At 47.4% G+C, this 18,201-nt stretch overlaps 2 protein-coding genes across 2 annotated transcripts; one reads left to right on the top strand and one right to left on the bottom strand.

The window, feature by feature from the left end:
- The first annotated feature begins 1,152 nt into the window (after positions 1 to 1,152).
- On the top strand, positions 1,153 to 4,034 carry LOC146295455 (cholecystokinin-like). Its single transcript, XM_084695438.1, has 3 exons — positions 1,153 to 1,273; positions 1,447 to 1,596; positions 3,363 to 4,034. The coding sequence occupies exons 1-3, from the start codon at positions 1,153 to 1,155 to the stop codon at positions 3,497 to 3,499; spliced, it is 408 nt and encodes a 135-aa protein (XP_084551564.1). The 3' UTR covers positions 3,500 to 4,034.
- A 2,100-nt stretch (positions 4,035 to 6,134) lies between these two features.
- Positions 6,135 to 16,648, bottom strand: trak1b (trafficking protein, kinesin binding 1b). The gene is made up of 18 exons (XM_084696339.1): positions 16,442 to 16,648; positions 15,930 to 16,124; positions 13,573 to 13,649; positions 13,303 to 13,419; positions 13,084 to 13,181; positions 12,850 to 12,949; positions 12,623 to 12,701; positions 12,080 to 12,210; positions 11,811 to 11,885; positions 11,437 to 11,574; positions 11,236 to 11,312; positions 10,901 to 11,143; positions 10,298 to 10,560; positions 8,752 to 8,870; positions 8,463 to 8,655; positions 8,245 to 8,350; positions 8,014 to 8,139; positions 6,135 to 7,846 (listed from the first exon to the last, which is right to left on the bottom strand). The coding sequence occupies exons 3-18, from the start codon at positions 13,621 to 13,623 to the stop codon at positions 7,189 to 7,191; spliced, it is 2,574 nt and encodes an 857-aa protein (XP_084552465.1). The 5' UTR covers positions 13,624 to 13,649; positions 15,930 to 16,124; positions 16,442 to 16,648; the 3' UTR covers positions 6,135 to 7,188.
- Positions 16,649 to 18,201: the final 1,553 nt, after the last annotated feature.

Genomic DNA, 18,201 nt, shown 5'->3' with positions numbered 1-18,201 from the left:
AGAGAGAGAGAGAGAGAGAGAGAGAGAGAGAGAGAGAGAGAGAGAGAGAGAGAGAGAGAGAGAGAGAGAGAGAGAGAGAGAGAGAGAGAGAGAGAGAGAGAGTGAATGTGAGCGTGTGTGAGACAAATCTTTGTGTCTCACGCACGTTTAATGAAAGGTAATTTAATTGGGAGAGAGAGATACCCTCGTGTCTGCATGAAAATAAACGTTCTCATCTTGTCTTCCTCCATCACAGGTATGTCTACCAGGGTTCATGCACAAACAAGTGACATCATCAAATTTATGGAATACCACACACACACAGACACACACAAGTGCAGGGACAGCGAGTACAGGAGCTGGATTGACACTCACACACACACATACTCTCACACACACACACACACACACACACACTCTCACACACAAACACACACACAAGAAGGCTGAGCAGAGTATATAAGGGTGGTCTGTCTCTCTGAGCAGAGACCTCCTCTTGTCTACATCTCTCTCTCATTCTCTCTCTTACACTCCTGTAACACGGAATCCCACACTTGTTTGTCGAGGTAAGTACTTCACTTTATCTGTCTTTTTGTGTACTATGAGATGTAATGCCTGTGGAGGGGGTTACTTGTAGATGTGGAGACTTGAATTTTAGTTTGCTGCGTTTATGAGAATATTGTCAAATCCAGTTGGCTGGGTTTCAGCCTGGAATCAATCAGCTGAACATGATATAGAATCTCATTAGGATTTAGATGAGAAAGGGTTTGCCCCTTTTGGGGGGTTTTACTCTACCTCAATATGTTTCTGTGGAGAGATGTGTAGAATTTATTCACTCAATTAAAAAGAGAAGAAAGCCATGAATCCTTTGAAAAAGATGTATCTAATGATATTTGAGTGAAAGATTAAGCTTTTGACTAGTGATGGTCCATCATCTCATTAGATCTGCTAGCCTGCCTGAAAACTGTACAGCCACTACTCTTTTAAAGGAGCTGATCGTTCACAAAGACCTCTAAACAGGTGCTTGTGCAGGTTTAGATTCTGAAAGGATAGCAATTTAACGTCACCCTTCTCCTTATTTCTCTCTTCCCCCCTCCATCTTCCTCCTTTCTCCTCTCTCCTCCCCTCGCCTTCATCCACCTAATCCTCCTCTTTCCTTTCTCCCCCTCCAAGATGACTGCTGCGCTGTGTGTGTGTGTTTTGTTGGTGGTCCTCTGCACCAGCTGTTTGGGCCGCCCCCATTCCTCCCATCTCCAGGACGAGAGACGCCCAGCCCTCCCCCCTTCCCCAGAAGGTACTGCATACGATCCCTTGAGATTACACCTGCTTGTCTACAGTGCCTCTAGGAAAATTAACCTGGTGTCATTGATTTATCGTTCATTGATTTGCAACAAAAACATATCGTGTCTCTTTCACCGGTGTATTCCGTTCGTAGTGTATTCTTATGGGCTGTTTAACGTTTATTAGCTCGACTTGAGGCCGAAACCCCCATCCTGTCCAAGTCCCACCTCCGACACACACGCTCCGCTCCCCAGCCCTTCCCACTCTCAGACGAGGATGAAGACACAAGAGCTAACCTCAGCGAATTACTGGCAAGACTCATCTCATCTAAGAAAGGTGTGTGCGTGTTTGTGTGTGTGTGGGGTGTGTCAATTGTGCATAATAAGTACATCCAGAATATGACAATAACATTTATGTGCTTCCCTCTGGTTTCCGGGGCGATTGGGTGTGGAGTTGATAAAAAGGACCAGTGGTTTTAGAAAGCTCCAGTGGTTGGACAGAGTACATTACCGTCTCAGTCTCTCTTCATTTTCACTTCATCTTCTTTTCTTCCATCTCGTTCAGACGCTCACCCTCTCTGTTTCTGCTTTTTCCTTCCTTTCTTTTCTCTTTTGTTCAGTCCTGTGTCATGTCACGCTCTCTCTACTATCTCTATCGGAGCTCTCACACCAGAAGCAACCCGCGGCACACCTTCATTGCTCGCTCACACACTATCTTGACCAAATCTGTAGAGATGATTCACTCGCACACACACACACATTGTAACTCCTCAGCATAGATGGACTACGTCAAAGTGACAGTATGCGTTAAAACAGAAGAGGCAAACAAATATTTACAATGCAGCATCAAACCTGTCTTCTAAAGCTCTTTTGTCAGCTTTCATAGAGCACGGTGTGTCTGCATATAATGACACAGACACACATGCACACACACTGCACACACACTTGCACGCATACACACTTGATGCACCCTGTTGACCTTGAAACAGGGGGCAGATCTGGGGAGACCCGTTATGTGACTTGAGAAGTGAACTGGCTCACAGGGACTGTGTGTGTGTGTGTGTGTGTGTGTGTGTTTGCTGTTCAGAAGCCTGTCCCAGTGTGGGAGGTGTCACTGACAAACATGTTACAGACAGTCTTTTTTCCACACCAGGGGATAGAAACATTGTGTGTGGTGTGTGTGTGTTGCGTGGGAGATCGTGGGAGAGGTGAAAAGCTTCTCTATGGTTACGCCATTGACATTCATGTATTTAATCAATCTTGGTCATGAATACAAGACAGACAGGAGCACTTCACATACAAGACTTACATAAACAAGATTACAAAGACAAAAGCCTAGGATGTTGAGGTTTCTTCCATTACCATCGAAACCAAATCACAAAATAGCATCCTACCCTTACCCAATCCTCCTTCCAACTCATTTCTGTCATGTTACGGTAATTAGCCGAAAAGTTCATTGCACGTTGTCACTTCCAAGGCTGGAATATTCCTCTAATTGTGTGTGTGTGTACGTGCGTGCCTGTGTGTAGCTGTGTGCTCAATGTACATGTGGGAATGTGTGTGCACACCTTCATGTGTGTGTAGATGTGTGCATGTGCAATGCTTGTGTGTGCCTGTGTGCCTGTGTGCCTGTGTGTGTGTGTGTCTGTCTGTGCGACTGCGGCCTGGCTGCCACCAACAGAGCTTCACACCAGCAGACAGAAGCAAACTGGTGTTACAGCACATAATCACAGTGATTGAGTGGGAGCACTGAGGTCTAATCAGGCAGAAAAAGCCAGCCACCCTGCAGTAACAGGAGCAGCACATTAGGCAACTGGGACATGTAGGAAAGGTCTGGAAGGTCTGGCCACTGCTACATTTTTAGCAGAGTACATTTATAGTGCCTGTCTCATGCACTTCTTCGCTTTACTTTGTTTTCATAATGCTTTGACTTGGCTAGCTGTGACTAAAATGCTGCCTAACATCCAAACACTCTGTCTCGCTTTCTCTCTGTGTCTGTCCCCCTATCTCCTCTGTCTGTCTCTTTCTTTCCCTGTCTCTCTTTGTCTCTCTCTCTCTGTCTTTCTTTAACTCTATCTCTCTGTCTCTCTACCTCTGTGGTAGGTTCTGTGCGTAGGAACTCCACGGTGAATAGCAAACCCAGTGGACTCAGCTCCAGCCACCGGATAAAGGACCGGGACTACTTGGGGTGGATGGATTTTGGACGCCGCAGTGCAGAGGAGTACGAATACTCCTCCTAAAAAAATAGAGCTTGTGTGTGAGGACATGAGGAAACAACGCAAGCAAGCAGTTCCTCACTGTCCGATAAGAAGTCCAACCATATTTATTATGTCTTTGATGTACATTTGTTTGTAAAACTATATGATGCAATATACATATGACAAATTTTGCAGAAAATCTCAAGTTTAATTCCCTCTTTATCTTCCCTTCATGGTTTGCGGGTTAAACGATTTAGATGTTTTGGTAGTTGATCATATATTATTACTTTATTTTTAAGTAATAATATTGTCACCACAAGTAAGTTATTTGGCTCACAGACAGTTTGGAAAGGCAATGTGTACTGTCCAGATATAGCATGAACTCATTTAAAATGGTGGATTTGTTTTAAAACACAGCTCGGAATACAAACATTTATTAGCTGAAACTGTTCAGAGTGTTTGGTACTTTGTACACTGATATAAAACCATATCACAATCATGGTTGTCGGAGCACTTAAATTCAACTGCAATGTCCTGAGACAGGGCAAACATTAATTTCCTACCCATCTGTAACTTCTCATCTTATCAATAAATTATCGATGACATTGTTATCAGTCAATAAATGATCAACATCCAATCAACCAATCACATTGTCGCATTCCTTCCTGGCTCATCTACCCACCAATAGATGTCATTAGCATGTCAGAAATGTCAACATGAGGAAGTGAGTCTAAGACACAACAGAATGATGAAGGAACATCTGTAGAAGGAGGTCAAAATTGTCATATAGAAATAAGTACAATTCTTAACCTAGGATTGGTGCCAAACCCCCAGACTGGATATACAAATGAGGAAGACTGAGACTGAAGCACTGACACAAGATGGAGCAGGAGATGATGGTTAAGATGTGGGACCTGGAGAAAAAAAGTCTGAATAGATTAGATCAGTGTGGCTTGGCTATTGCTCCGATAACAACTGGATAGAATTGGAGAAATTCAGAGCAATGAAACGGCGCTCTGAAATCATCAACGGCGCTCCTCTGTACAGTGATCAAATCAAACCCACCTCATGTTAGAGAAGCGGTTGTGATTGGTCCGGCATAATTCAGGCCGGGTGGAAATCTGTTTGAATGGGAGGGTGCCGGAACTATCAACCAGAGGATATAAAACTTGAACCAGGTTTGTCTGGTTGCCAGGCTACCTAAAATGTGCATCTACAGCGAAACCTAGAAGGACAAAGAGGTTACTCATGTTCAGAGAGAAGGCAGACATCAGAAGATAATTATGTTTTAAAGACAGAAGTCTAAAGGCTGTCGCAGAACAAACCGATTCTGTGAGTCTCTGTCTCGGCAGAGCTGCTCGTCATCTTCTCTTGAACCTCTGTGCAGGGTTGGGAACTCTGGGTGAGTCTGAAAAAGAAATCCCTGACCAACATCAGTGCTCCAGGTAGGAATTAAGACTGCGACAAACACTCACATGAACACACACACTCACACACACACATACAAATTGTGCACAGCTGGACAAAGGCCCATAACTACAGATGATGATTGCAGTAAGTGGATGATTTAAAATGAAATTAAACGAGACAGAAATGCTATTCAAAATTGAACAATTCTTCTACATGTGAGTGACAACCTTGGCATTTGAAATGTAGTTAGCATTTATTCTTATCTAATTGCTCAGCAGTAGCATTTATTGAGGCCAGGGCCTGATGGTTCTCATGAAACATAATTAAGCCCCAGCCTACACCAATTACCTCCTCATCACTCTTGATACCTCTGTGGAGGAAGCAATGGGTATGATCAAACGAGAGAGCGATATAGAGAGTGAAAAAGACAGAAAGAGAGAAATAATAAAGACATAAAACATTTCCTATCAGTTGGAAACCTAGTGGTTCAATGACGCCCTCTACTGGATGTCTGCTGCATATCCCTGGTGCTGAAGGACTACTGCGCTGCAAACAATGTTACATATTAGACGTGAGGTATATAGTCACATGAGTAGGGAGTATGGTTGTAGAAAGACAAATTGATCTTGTGACTTCCTGTTATGAGGCCCACCTTCATCAAACCTGAGCCGCTCGATTACTCAGTCTCCAGAGAGAGTAGAAATGAAATGAGATTTAGAAGCAGCGCGTAGGATTAGGTTTGACCGCTGGGAAACCTTCAAGGGGAGCAGCCCCAAGAAGTCCAGTGTACCTGTGCTTGTTCTTCTAGGGAGGGTATGCTCAGTGATTAGAGCCCTAAACTGCCTATCATGAGGTTGCAGGTTCAAATGTCCTCTTAACTGCATGTTGCAAAGTGAATTCGGTGTTCACTCATCACTCATTATTACACTATTGTACATTTTACAAATGACAATAAAGTTCCGGTCGTTTGTGCAGGTGTGCAGGAGGCTTCAGTCAGACAGTTCTGTGAGTCCCACGTTTTGCTAAATTAGCCTGTAAGTTCAAATATGGCTCAAATACCAGTACATGCTAAAATGCCAGGTAACTTGAAGAAGTATAGGAACAGTTTATCGATAGAGAAAAGAGACACGAGGTTGAAAAGCAGATACATTGCTTGGTCTTTGAGGAGAAGGAGAGAGAAGAATTTCGCTTGTTATGACAGAAATGAGGTTTCAGGATTTTTATTGGGAAATGTGGCTAATTGCTCAGTGCAATACTTCTTGCTGTTGGTGAATTGCAGAATGTTCACTACACAATCTATATGTAAGACATATTGAGTTTGAATTGAATCTATTCATTCTGTACAGCATGAGGTTACATGTAACATTTACATACGTGAAGAGCAATCAGTGGATGAAAAATGGATTTAGCAAATATAACTTAGGTTTTTAATAAATAATCACATCATAAATATCATGAATGCAAAAGGTGTTGACACAATATTCAACTCTGCGTTTATACTGTCGTTTAACATATGAACATGAACATAAGCACAGTGAACATACACATTGTTGAGGCACTATTGCATCAGGTAATCAATCTCAGAGTGGTTTCAGAAAAAACTAGTCTGCCCACTATTACCTCCCTTCAAATGTTTTACTCCCTCTATCCCTTCGTCCATATTCTTCCCTCTCTACATCATCCCCTCTGTCCCATCAACAGACTGTCTGGTATTCAGTAATGATCTTTAAGACCCTCTGCGCCCTCTATGGTCGCTCTCAAGCCTGTCTCGGTGTCTGAATGGCTAATTAGGAAAGAAATAGCAATGCATATTTGATGTGGACAGAAGATCTTCATAAAAATGTATTTAAAGTGACGTTCCATTTAAAGGGGACAGATTGAGAGAAGGAGAGAAAGGGAGACGGAGAGTGAGTGAAAAAAAGAGAGAGGGAGAAAAAGAGAGAGGGAAGAGGAACGAGAGAAAGAAGTAGTGGGAGAGAAAGAGAGAGAAAAAGGCTAGAGCAATACAGGATCATTGAATATCTATATGCTTCACACATAGAGTTTTTTGGTAAAAAAGGCATGTGTTCCTAGAAATTCTACGCAAATCACCAAGTGAGATGTTTCAGTGTGGAGTGGATACTACACCTAGCCAGCAGAGTCTGGGTCTCCAGATCAGTTACAGTAGGGTAAGTAAAGGGAGTAACAGTTGGTAGCAGCAATGAGGGTGTAACCATTGGGCCATTACACCTCGGTGTACTTTATCAGTAATGGAAGAGAAGCCAGTAACCAGTACCAGATCATAAACAGCAGTTACTAACTGTAGTCTCTTGGCCCCTGCCCTACTTAAGGCTGCTCTGCTTTGGCATCCTAGAAGCTAACAGCAGCTCAGAGTCCTCCTGGGGCCCAGGGCCCTTCATGGCCATACTGGCCCCCACCATGGCCGGGTAGCTCCTGTTCCTCCTCATCCCCTCCCCGAAGGGAGAGCCAGGTCTCCTCAGCCCGCCCAGGGGCCCCATGATGGGGCTCGGGATCCCAGCCCTGGGCCCCGGACTCCCACCTACCCCCAGACGCTTCACCTTGTCAACCAGGTTGAGGTTGTGGACGGTCACGCTCACGTCCGTCTGACTCTGGCAGTCCCTCCCCCTCTGCCGGCTTCGCCTCCCCCCCGTCACTTCTTTCAGGATGGAACGGGCCGGCTTGGACGCCAGGAAGTTGTCGTAGGAGGGGCTCTTGAAGTCAAAGCCCGGGGTGGTCTCTGCCGTGCTGCCGGGGGGTACAGAGGAGCCCCCCTGGCTGGTGGGAGAGTTTGGGGGGGTCGAGGGGCGCAGCGGGTTGGGGAGGGGGCCGCGGGGGAGGTTGGGGGCGACGGAGGTGCTGAACAGGCTGCCTTGGCCATGGTCCCAGGGCTGTGTCTGATGGTACATGGCTGCAGAGATGCCCCTCTCCTGTAGGAGGCGCACTAACCCCAGAGAGGTGCTGGTTGTGCGTGTAGCATCCCTGGAGAAGAAAACATGTCATTGAATGACCTCGTGCTAGATTGTGAGTTCATATATCCGTGTGGACGTATGCGTGTGTCTGTATGTTAATGCGAAACTGAGAGGGTTTGCATGTTTTCTATGTGTTCGCAGTGGCTGTATGTGTGTGACGTGTGTGTGTGTGTGTACCTGAGGTTAGTGGACGATTCCGAAGGTCTGAGACTGAGCCGACGGGGGGTGCAGGGCGTGGCAGCGGGTGTGGTCAGCAGAGCACTGGTCATCACACAGGATGATGTGGTCAGGCCAGAGTTCAGACTGGGGACCAAGAGAGAGGGGGTGACTGAGACAGCAGCCTCACTACATGGTAACAGGTGTGTGTGTATCCACATGTGTGTGTGTGTGTGTGTGTGTGATCCTTACCTGGGAGTGACGCGTGTCAGCTCATCAGTAGGATGAAGGATCCTGCAGGTGGTGAAGGTGTAGGTAGAGCTAGTGTGGGCCATGCACTTCCCAGGATAGTACACCACTGAAACCACACACACACACACACACACACACAGGATATTTAGGATATTATACAGAATAGAACCCATTCTCAAGCAAGTTCCTAGTGTATGCATGTGTGTACGTTGACTTACCTAGGGGATCTGTGTTGCTGAGATGGGGTGAGGGTGAGGGTGAGGGTAGGGAGGAGGGTCCTTGGCTGGCAGGTGGGGCAGGGTTGGGGGTGATGGAGGGCAGAGCGGGGGAGGAGGTGGCAGAGGAAGTGGGCAGACTCTGGAAGTACTGCTCTCCTGGTTCATCCTCCTCAAAGCCCCCCCATGGGTACACCTGCGGACACACACACACAAAGTCAATGCTAACCTACATACACAAAGACACATGTACAGCACATGTACGGTAAAACAAGCACACACACGCACACACCTGTTCCAGCTCCAGCTCCAGAGGCCTGTAGCCCTTAGGCAGCACCCCTGGCCGGGCGTCCAGGATCACACCCAGGTGAGGCTGGGCCAACTGCTGCCAGTGGTGGAGGGTGGCAGAGCCTGGACACACACACACACACATGTCCACACATGCATGCAAAGCCACCCGCACACATGCATACACACACACACAGACAGACATACAAATACACACACACACACACACACACAAAGGAAAATGAGACTCTAAAATGTATAGGTATACAGATTCTACAATAAAAATAGACATTTTAGAGTCCTCGACAGTAGACAGGGACCAGCCAGTCCAGACAGACTCAGAGAGACAGACAGGACACAGATGGCAGCAGACTTACTGATGATGGGTTGTGAAGAAAGTACACAGAGCCAAAGATAGATGATTGGATGAAAAATGATGAAGGATGGAAATGAATAGAAATGAATGACAGAAGAAATTGATTTCATTATTGAAAAAATAAACATTTAATTGAGAGAAGAGTGAAAGAGGAATAACAGAAAAAGTTACAAATACAAATGAAAAATGTACAGATAAAAATTTAAAAAATCAGATAGACATACAATTCACACATGTATCAGTTACAGCCACTGTTATTTTGTCTTCTTTACTGAGATGTTATCGCTGCACTGTTGTTGCACTGTAGTATGTGTTTTAGCTTTGTAGTAGTTATTTTAGTCACAACGCCTGTTAGCTGAGATCTAGTTACCTTGTGATGTGGGTAGTAGATACAGGCTGTTCTAGTCTGACCAACATACTGAAGAACTATAGAAGTTCCTTTGTATGAAAGCATCTGATACATGAACATAATGTTGTATATGTATAAAAGACTGGTGTGGATACAAGCCAACCCATTAAGGACAATCAAATTATGATGACAAAATCTTATTAAAATCACCTTAGTAATTCGAGTAACATAAAGTTCCTTCTAAAACCTAATAACAAACAGTTCATCATCTCACTGTGTGTGCATACGTGTAGGTTTGTATGTGTGTTCAGGGTATGTGTAGCCAGCCCCTAGGCTGGGTGTCTCTGTAGTGGGAGTGTTGGAAGCCGGACCCTCCAGACTTGCCATGATGCATGAGGGACCAGAAAGAGTTAAAGAGCATCAGAGAAAAAGGGCGCTCTCCTCTCTCTCTCTCTCCTCTCTCTCTCTCTCCCTCCGTCTTCTTCCTTCCGACTCTTTCATTTGCCCACCTCCTCCCTCGCTCCCTCTCTGTCCTCCACCCACATGTTTTCCTCATACCCCAACTTAACTCCCCTCTTCCTCCTCGCTCCTCTCTCTCTACCTCTCTCTCCTCCTCTTCCATGGCCTCCCTCTCCCACAACTTCCTCTCCTGGAAGGTTGATCTTCTCCTTCCGGACTGGTCCCTCTGTCTGGTCCCTCTCTCTAGCCCTCCTTCTGTTTTTCCCTCCATCCATCCTTCCTGGCCTCTCTCCATCCCTCCTTCCCTCTTTCCCACTCTACGTCTTTCCTTGTCTCTCTCCTTCCTTCCATCTCTCCCTCCCTCACCTTCCAGGGGTTTGACGATCTGCAGCTTGTCGGGGAGGTAGGGGCGGGAGGCCCAGAGATGGAGACCCCCCAGGGACATGATGCTGTCTGAGGGGGTCATGGCCCCCCCATGCCCCCCCTCCGGCAAGCCCCCCCCTCTCCTCCGCACCCGGTCCTCCTCGAAGAAGCGCCTCTCGCTCAGGTTGTTCTGGCGACGCAGCGATAGCCGGCGCAGGGCCAGCCTGAGGTCCTCAACGCTGGCCTTCTTCTCACGGCCGTCCACACTGTTGCCAGACCAGAATGTATGCTTACTTCACAGCTGACCAACCCTGTTCCTGGAGAGCTGGCCCCTGTAGGTTTTCACTTCAACCCTAATACAGTACACCTGTTCTAAGAAGGAGCTGGTTTTAATAATTAGATGTATAAATAAATAAATCATGTTTCTTGTTTCTTGTTCTTACAAAAAAAATCTGAAAAAATGGGGTTGAAGTGAAAACCAACAGGAGGATAGATCTCCAGGAGAAGGGTTGGCCTGGTTTGGTTGGTATAATCTTATAGATATGATACAGTCTCTATGAGGAAATAAAATATGGTGGAATTAAAAGTGCAGGGCAATATTCTAACCTGTTCTGGTTGGATTCCGTCTCCATCAGCATGCTCTGGGTGCGGTTGTCGAGTGCAACGCCGTTGCCGCTGATGTCACCGCCATAAAGGCTGGGCGTGGCCGCGCCGCTGGAATGGGGGGAGGTGCGAGACGAGAGCGTCTGATTGGACCCTGGGATGTTGGCGTTGGACGGGTTTGGCGAACGCTGTCTGACTGTCTGGTTGATGTTCTTCACCGTCTCAAACACCCGCTTGCGATGGACCCTGAACACACACACACACACTTGGCGGTTACAGGACTGTTTCAGGGTAGGTCCAGGTGTTAGTGTATTTAGGGGTAACTGAAGAGTGAGTACTTCTGCTCCTCGCAATCCGGATCCTCCATACTCAGTTCCTTCCTCATGGTCCCCTCAATCTCAGCAGCTAGAGAGTCCTGCAGCGCTCACACACACACACACACACACACACATTATAACACACTGTAATACATGTTAACTCTCAATAATACAGGAATATACTGTACACACACACACAATAACACGTGTCAGCGCACACACCATAGGGTAGAGGCCCAGGGGGTGGAAGCGACGGGGGGTCCCTGCAGGGTAGTTTCTGTTCCTCAGGTTCTTCAGCTCCTCCTGGGCCTCGTGGAGCATCTCCATGCACTCTGAGTACTTCTCCTCCAGCTCCTGAAGCTGTAGGGAGGGAGGAAGGGAGGAGGGGGAGCAAGAGGGGTGGAGACCGAGAGAGATGCAGACGGAGAAAAAGAAAGACAGGAGGGAGAAACATGGAGGGGGAGAGATAAGGAGAGAGATGGGCTGAGTCATAGCTAGTCCCAGTGGGACTAGCTTCCAGAGAAACACACACTCAGTGAGGGTACATGAGTACTGGTGGAGACCAGTGGGTGAGCTGGTGAGGTGTTGGGTCCCACCTCCGCGGTGAGCTGTCTCTGGGCATCCTTAGCTGCCCCCAGATGCTGAGCAAGCTCCTCGTTCTCCACTGCAACCTTGAGACGCACGCACACGCACAGAAATAAAGGGAGTAGGTCAGTGGGAGCATATGTTGGGAGGTAAATGTACAGGAAAATGTGACCTGTGTTGAGTGCGTGCTTGGGCATCTCCATGCTTGTGGCCATGCAAATGTGCGTATGAGTGTGTGTGTGCTCACAGACACAGAGTGTGTGTGTGCGTGTGTGCTCACAGATTTGGCCTTCTTCTGCAGGTCCACTATCTGGGAGAGCAGGTGTGTGACCTCCTCCTGTTGTCTGGCCGCGTCCTCGGTCTTGCGAGCCAGCTCCTCCGCTATGACAGAGATCTGGAGACTGGACAACCCTGAGGAGAGGGAGAGAGAGGACAAGACGAGAGGGAGGGAGGGAGGGAGGGAGGGAGGGAGGGAGGGAGGGAGGGAGGGAGGGAGGGAGGGAGGGAGGGAGGGAGGGAGGGAGGGAGGGAGGGAGGGAGGGAGGGAGGGAGGGAGGGAGGGAGGGAGGGAGGGAGGGAGGGAGGGAGGGAGGGAGGGAGGGAGGGAGGGAGGGAGGGATAAAGACAGGAGTAAGAAGACATAAAAATGACAAGAGAAACAGAAAGAGACAGAGAGAAAGACAAAAAGAGAGAGGGGGAGAAAAAAAGAGGGGGAAGAGAGAGAGAGCAAGAACGGATGAGAGAGAGGGAGAAAGTGAAGGGAATAGAGAGAAAGAAAGAGAGGGGAATAGAGAGGGGGTTGAAGCAGAGTTCCCACACTCACTGAGTTCGTTGACACAGTCGTTGACCAGCTGCTGCTCCTTCTCCTCATAGGTCTCAGTCTCAGACTTCAGATGACACGCCTGCACACACACACAGTCACACACACACACACGCAAACACACACACGTATGAGCTCTATTGAGAACATAACCATAATCTATGGGTTATAGTGTTTGTGTATGTGTGGCCATTTGCTTTACTTGTGTAAAGTTTGAAGTACGTGTTTACCTCTGAACGTAGAGACAGGTTCTCATCCTCCAGCTCCTTCAGTTTCTTCTGCAGGGTGTTGGATCCACACCCGCCTGAGGCTCCTCCCAGCTTACTCCTCCTGCCCGACACACAGACAGAAGGACATGACTGGAAGTACTCACAACTTGGTCTGTTTGTGGTGTGTATGTATGTGTGTGTGAGTGTGTGGGTGTGGGTGAGTGAGTGTGTGTGAGTGTGTGTGTGTGTACTAACGTTGGGGAGCCTGTGGATTCGTCCTCACTCTCCTCTGCTGCGTTGTAGAACTGCAGCAGCTCATCCTTCAGGTTCAACTCATGGTGCAGCTGGGCCACCTGGGCAAGACCACAGGGTTAAGTGTGTGTGTGTGTGTGTGTGTGTGTGTGTGTGTGAGAGACAGAGAAAGACTCAGCATGTGTGTGTGTTTTGTATGAACGTGTGTGTGTCTGTGTGTACCTCCTCTGCAATATGTCCCACTTGCTCCTCCAGGTACTCATTTTGCTCAGAGAGTGTTCGGTTTTTCTTGAGAAGGGATTGGCCAATCTTAGCGGCCAGCTCCAAATCCCTCTCTTTCTATTGGTGGAGAAGACGGGAGGGAAGACAAAGTGTCAGTAGTAAATATTTGATAGGTTGATTTTTTATAATGTATCTCTAGATTGTTGGTGAAACAACCTCTGATTTAAAGAGTGGCCAATAGAACTAAAATCCAGTCAAATAGAAGCGTACTTCTTCCAGCAGACGTGTAACAGCATCGATGTCATTGTAGGTCTTCGTCATCTGGCCTACTCTGTCTGCACATAGCACTGTGGAGAGAGAGAGACAGAGACAGAGACAGAGAGAGGGAGAGGGAGAGGGAGAGGGAGAGGGAGAGGGAGACAGAGAGAGAGAGAGAGAGAGGGAGAGGGAGAGAGAGAGAGAGAGAGAGAGAGAGAGAGAGAGAGAGAGAGAGAGAGACAGAGAGAGAGAGAGAGAGAGAGAGAGAGAGAGAGAGAGAGAGAGAGAGAGAGAGAGAGAGAGGGAGAGGGAGAGAGAGGGAGAGGGGAGAGAGAGTGAGTGAGAGAAAGAGAGAGAGAGAGAGAGAGAGAGAGAGAGAGAGAGAGAGAGAGAGAGGGTCGGGGGAGAGAGAGAGGGGCGGGGGAGAGAGAGAGGGGCGGGGGAGAGAGAGAGGGTGGGAGAAAGGGAGAAAGGGAGAGAAAGAGGAAGAACAAAAATCTATATATTTCACATCAACTTATGGACAAGGGCAACTTTTGGATATGGGAGTGGAGGTGTTGATAGTGAAGGGAGAGTTCGGTGAAGGGTAATGTTTTCCATGGCGCACACGGGCGCTCCTCTCCCACCCCACCACCCCCAGACTGGTATCGACCTCAAAGCTGGGATCCATACACAGTGGGACACTGGTGGATAAAACCAACTAACCCTTTTGATTCTGTTTAGTAATTGAAGGTATTTTCCTTTTGTGCTCGTTTAATGGAGTGGCACAGTAGAATACAGATCAGGATATCTACCCTGCACATATCCTGACCTAGTATGAGCAATCTAGCGACTTGATGTAGCGCTGGGAGCTTATAGGGTTTTGATGTAAGAGAGTGTGCGTGCTCACATGAGTGTATGATTGCGTGTGTGTGTGTCCATGACTGTGTGTGCGTCTGTGTGTGTAGGCCTGCGGGCAGACAAGCCAGGAGTGAACCTGCTCCCAGAGCCACAGCTTAATGAGGAGCTCTGGGTCCAATGAACTCGAGTGCACAAACCCTGTACGCTCAGCACCAGCCTGGCTAGCTATGCTGCTACATTGCCAGCCGTCTGAAAGCACAATTCATACCGTGGAAAAATGTGTCCATCTCCTGTAAGCCCACCAACACAGATAGATACTGTGTAGATACAAACTACATGCACATTAAACTACAGAGGCTAACTACTCACACATTAAACTACAGATGCGAAGTACACACACATTAAACTACAGATGTTAATTACACACACGTTAAACTACAGATGTTAACTACACACAGTAAACTATAGAAGCCAACTACACACAAAGCAAATGTCACCTTGAGTAAACTACACAATGTCCAATCTGACAATAGATTAAAGAATAAATTACAGTTTTTTCTAAACTTGTTTTTGTTTTTTCTATATAGTGGAATCCAAACCATTTAACTTCAGTGAAACTCAGCACACAGACATACTATCTATAGAAGCAAAAACAACACACCACTGTTATCTCTCTCTGTCTCTCTCTCTTTCAGCCCAACAGTAGCTTTACCATTTACGCTCTCCTCATAGTACCAGCTCAGCTTGTCCGTCTCAAAGCCGTCATCCGTTAGTCTCTCCATCCATCTCTCTTCATCCATCTCTCCTCTTGTTTCCACAGTGACTACAGCAAGATTGGATCTAGCCATCCCTGTGCAATCAACCTCATGTGTGTAGGTCCAGCACACTCACAAACACAGACATGCACCCACACACACACACACACACACTCAGACAGTCCTACACTGAGTCACAGCTAGTCCTAGTCTAATTAGCTTCCTGAGTACACACACTCAATACCAACCCCTACACAGGGGAAAGGGGGGAGGGAGAGAGAGAGAGAGAGAGAGAGAGAGAGAGAGAGAGAGAGAGAGAGAGAGAGAGAGAGAGAGCAGCTGAAGTACAGTTGAAGCGGAACAAGCCTTTGGATTGGAGGAAAGCCAGTGACAGTGAATCAGAGTGGGAAGATTCAAGAAGACCTGCCCTACCAACCGTTCAGCTTAGTAAGTTGACTTCAACACAATGCGTCTGTCTCTCTCCACTTCCCTTCTTTACCTCCCTGCACCACTCAGGGACAGAGCATCCGCCTGTAAAACCTTGGTTGCCATGGTGACCATCCTCAAATCCCCATGGAGACGTCCCAGTATGGACAAACAGAAATATGTATATGTTTTCATCTGTAGAATGTGAAGACTCCACAGTCAGAGTCAAACAGACACATCCACATGCAGCACATACACACCCACACAAGAACCAAGTCCAACATATACATACACAAAGACAGATACACTTACACTGATACACTTACACTGATACACACACACACTTACAGAAGTACTTGAGAGTCTCCTCTATCTGCTCCGTGGTCAGGTCGACCCTGGCGCCCGGTGAGAGGAGAGGTGTGTGGAGCCAGTCATCGTGGTCGTAACCGTAGACGGTGTCAGCCCGGAGACGGTACACCGGCAGCTGCTCCTCCAGAAGACTGATGATCTCAACCTCCGGCAGGTCAGTACTGTTACACACATCTGAGAGAGAGAGAGAGAGAGAGAGAGAGAGAGAGAGAGAGAGAGAGAGAGAGAGAGAGAGAGAGAGAGAGAGAGAGAGAGAGAGATTGAATTGTTTACTTGACGCAATGAAAAGACGTTGTATGTTGCTATCTAGTGGTGTTTGGTAGAAATACATTTGCTTCCCTCAAGAACTTTCTCATAGAAGTGAACTTTCTCCAGTTATTTAATGTCCTTTCCTCTGCCAATCTTTTAACCCACACAAACACACACTAGGGTTTTGTTAACCCACGCAAATGTTCTCTTGCATGGATGCACACACACACAAACACACACACCTGTGATGGTCTCGGCGTCCCTGCAGTGTGGAGGAGCCGGGTGTGTGTTGGGCTGGCTGGGTTCCCCCTCACTCACATACTGCTGCTCCTGGGTGGTAAACAAGCCAAGCTCCGGGGCTGGTTCTGGGTCTGGGGACAGGGGCAGGGAGGAGTCTGGGGCGGCCAGCTTGGCTAACCTTTTACCGGGGGAGAGGAACTGGAGCCATGGGCCTGTGGAGCTGGAGGTTCACCCACTGAGCTGGCGGGATCCTGAGGGGAGGCAAGAGGCAGTGGCTGTCTGGGCCTGAAACCAAGAGGAGGGGAGGAAGATGGAAAAAGAGAGAATGAGAGAGAGAAAAAGAAAGAGGAACACAAACAGCAACATTACCCTCTACGTAAACCATTTAGAACTCTCTTTGTTCTCTTTCGAAGCTGAAATATAAAAAGCTGACTGCACAGTGGTGCCTGGAATGTGTGGTTTTGTGTGTGCGTGCGATGTGTGTGTGTGCAAACTACTGTGCATTGTCCTCTGGTTCTAGACCAGCAGTACTGTAGTGGACTGACCTTGCAGTCCTGACTCTACAGTATAGACTCTACTGCTCTGCAGTATTGACGTTACAGTAGATACAGTAAAGTGACCCAGTGCTGAAATCACCTCAGCGTAAAGTGTGAGATTAGTGAAAGGCTGGGATCACAGAGTCGCTAGCTAGGGGAGCAGCCTAAATATAGACCTGGGTAGCAGAGAGAGATGAGACAGGAGGGAGGTTGTGTGTATGTGTGTATATGTGCGTGTGCGTATGTGTGTGTTTGTGCATGCGTGTGTGTCTCCACACTGCAGTTTGCTCTACTAAGAGCTACTTGATGTGTTTCCACTACACAACATGATAAACGCCTGGACACAGACCTATTAGATGATCATAACAAGAAACACGGGCCTGATTTGACTACAGGCTTTGGGGCTACCGTGGGGTTTCCATCCACATTCACACACACACAAACACATCACTATGTAGGGATGAACCGGCATATGTACCTTTCAATATCCTCTTTACATAACCTTCTTATAGGGCTGGAACATTATATATGATTTGACTATCGAACCAGAGTAGGGGGGTTACAAGGCACATGTCCAGCCTTGACGTCTCTGTAAACATGCCCTCCACCTCAATCTAAACCATCCCCTGGTCGATGCTGCATCTATGACTGTGAGCATCACAGTATTACAAACACTGCTGGTGTACGGTAATGTCAGTACTGTGTCCTTCTAGAACAGTGGTCTTCAACCCTGGTCCTCAGGGCCCACTGTCCTGCATGTTGGAGATGTTTCGCTGCTTCAGCCCACCTGATTGAAATGAATGGGTCATCAGTGGGCCCCGGCCCTGTTCTAGAAAGCACAGCACGCTTAATACTCGTTACAATATCTAGCTGGTTCAACTGGCGGTGAGGTCTGTGTTCACCTCTGTACGACACAATGTAGCTACTCCTGCTCAGTGGCCTGCAGCATTGCCAATGAACAGTTATAAAATCCGAGCATGCGACATTTATGAATTTGTATCTGCTCTGAGGGTGGGGCTTCCGTTACATCGTGATGTCGCGTCACTGATGCGGCTCATCTCTCACATACAAAGACAACATTGTAAAATGGTTCCAAAATAACCGCATTCATAACTGTAGTAAATGAGTTCTATGACCGTACGGCATGTAGTTCGAAGAAATTACATAAATAAAATTGACAAACGAGGTAACACGTTGTGCGTAAAATGTCAAATGCGGACACTCAC

The sequence above is a fragment of the Hypomesus nipponensis genome, chromosome 4, assembly GCF_054491055.1.
Source record: "Hypomesus nipponensis isolate SF chromosome 4, ASM5449105v1, whole genome shotgun sequence".
NCBI classification, from domain to species: Eukaryota; Metazoa; Chordata; class Actinopteri; order Osmeriformes; family Osmeridae; genus Hypomesus; species Hypomesus nipponensis.
Note: the sequence above shows the minus strand (reverse complement) of the source record. Positions and strands in the feature narration are given on the sequence as shown.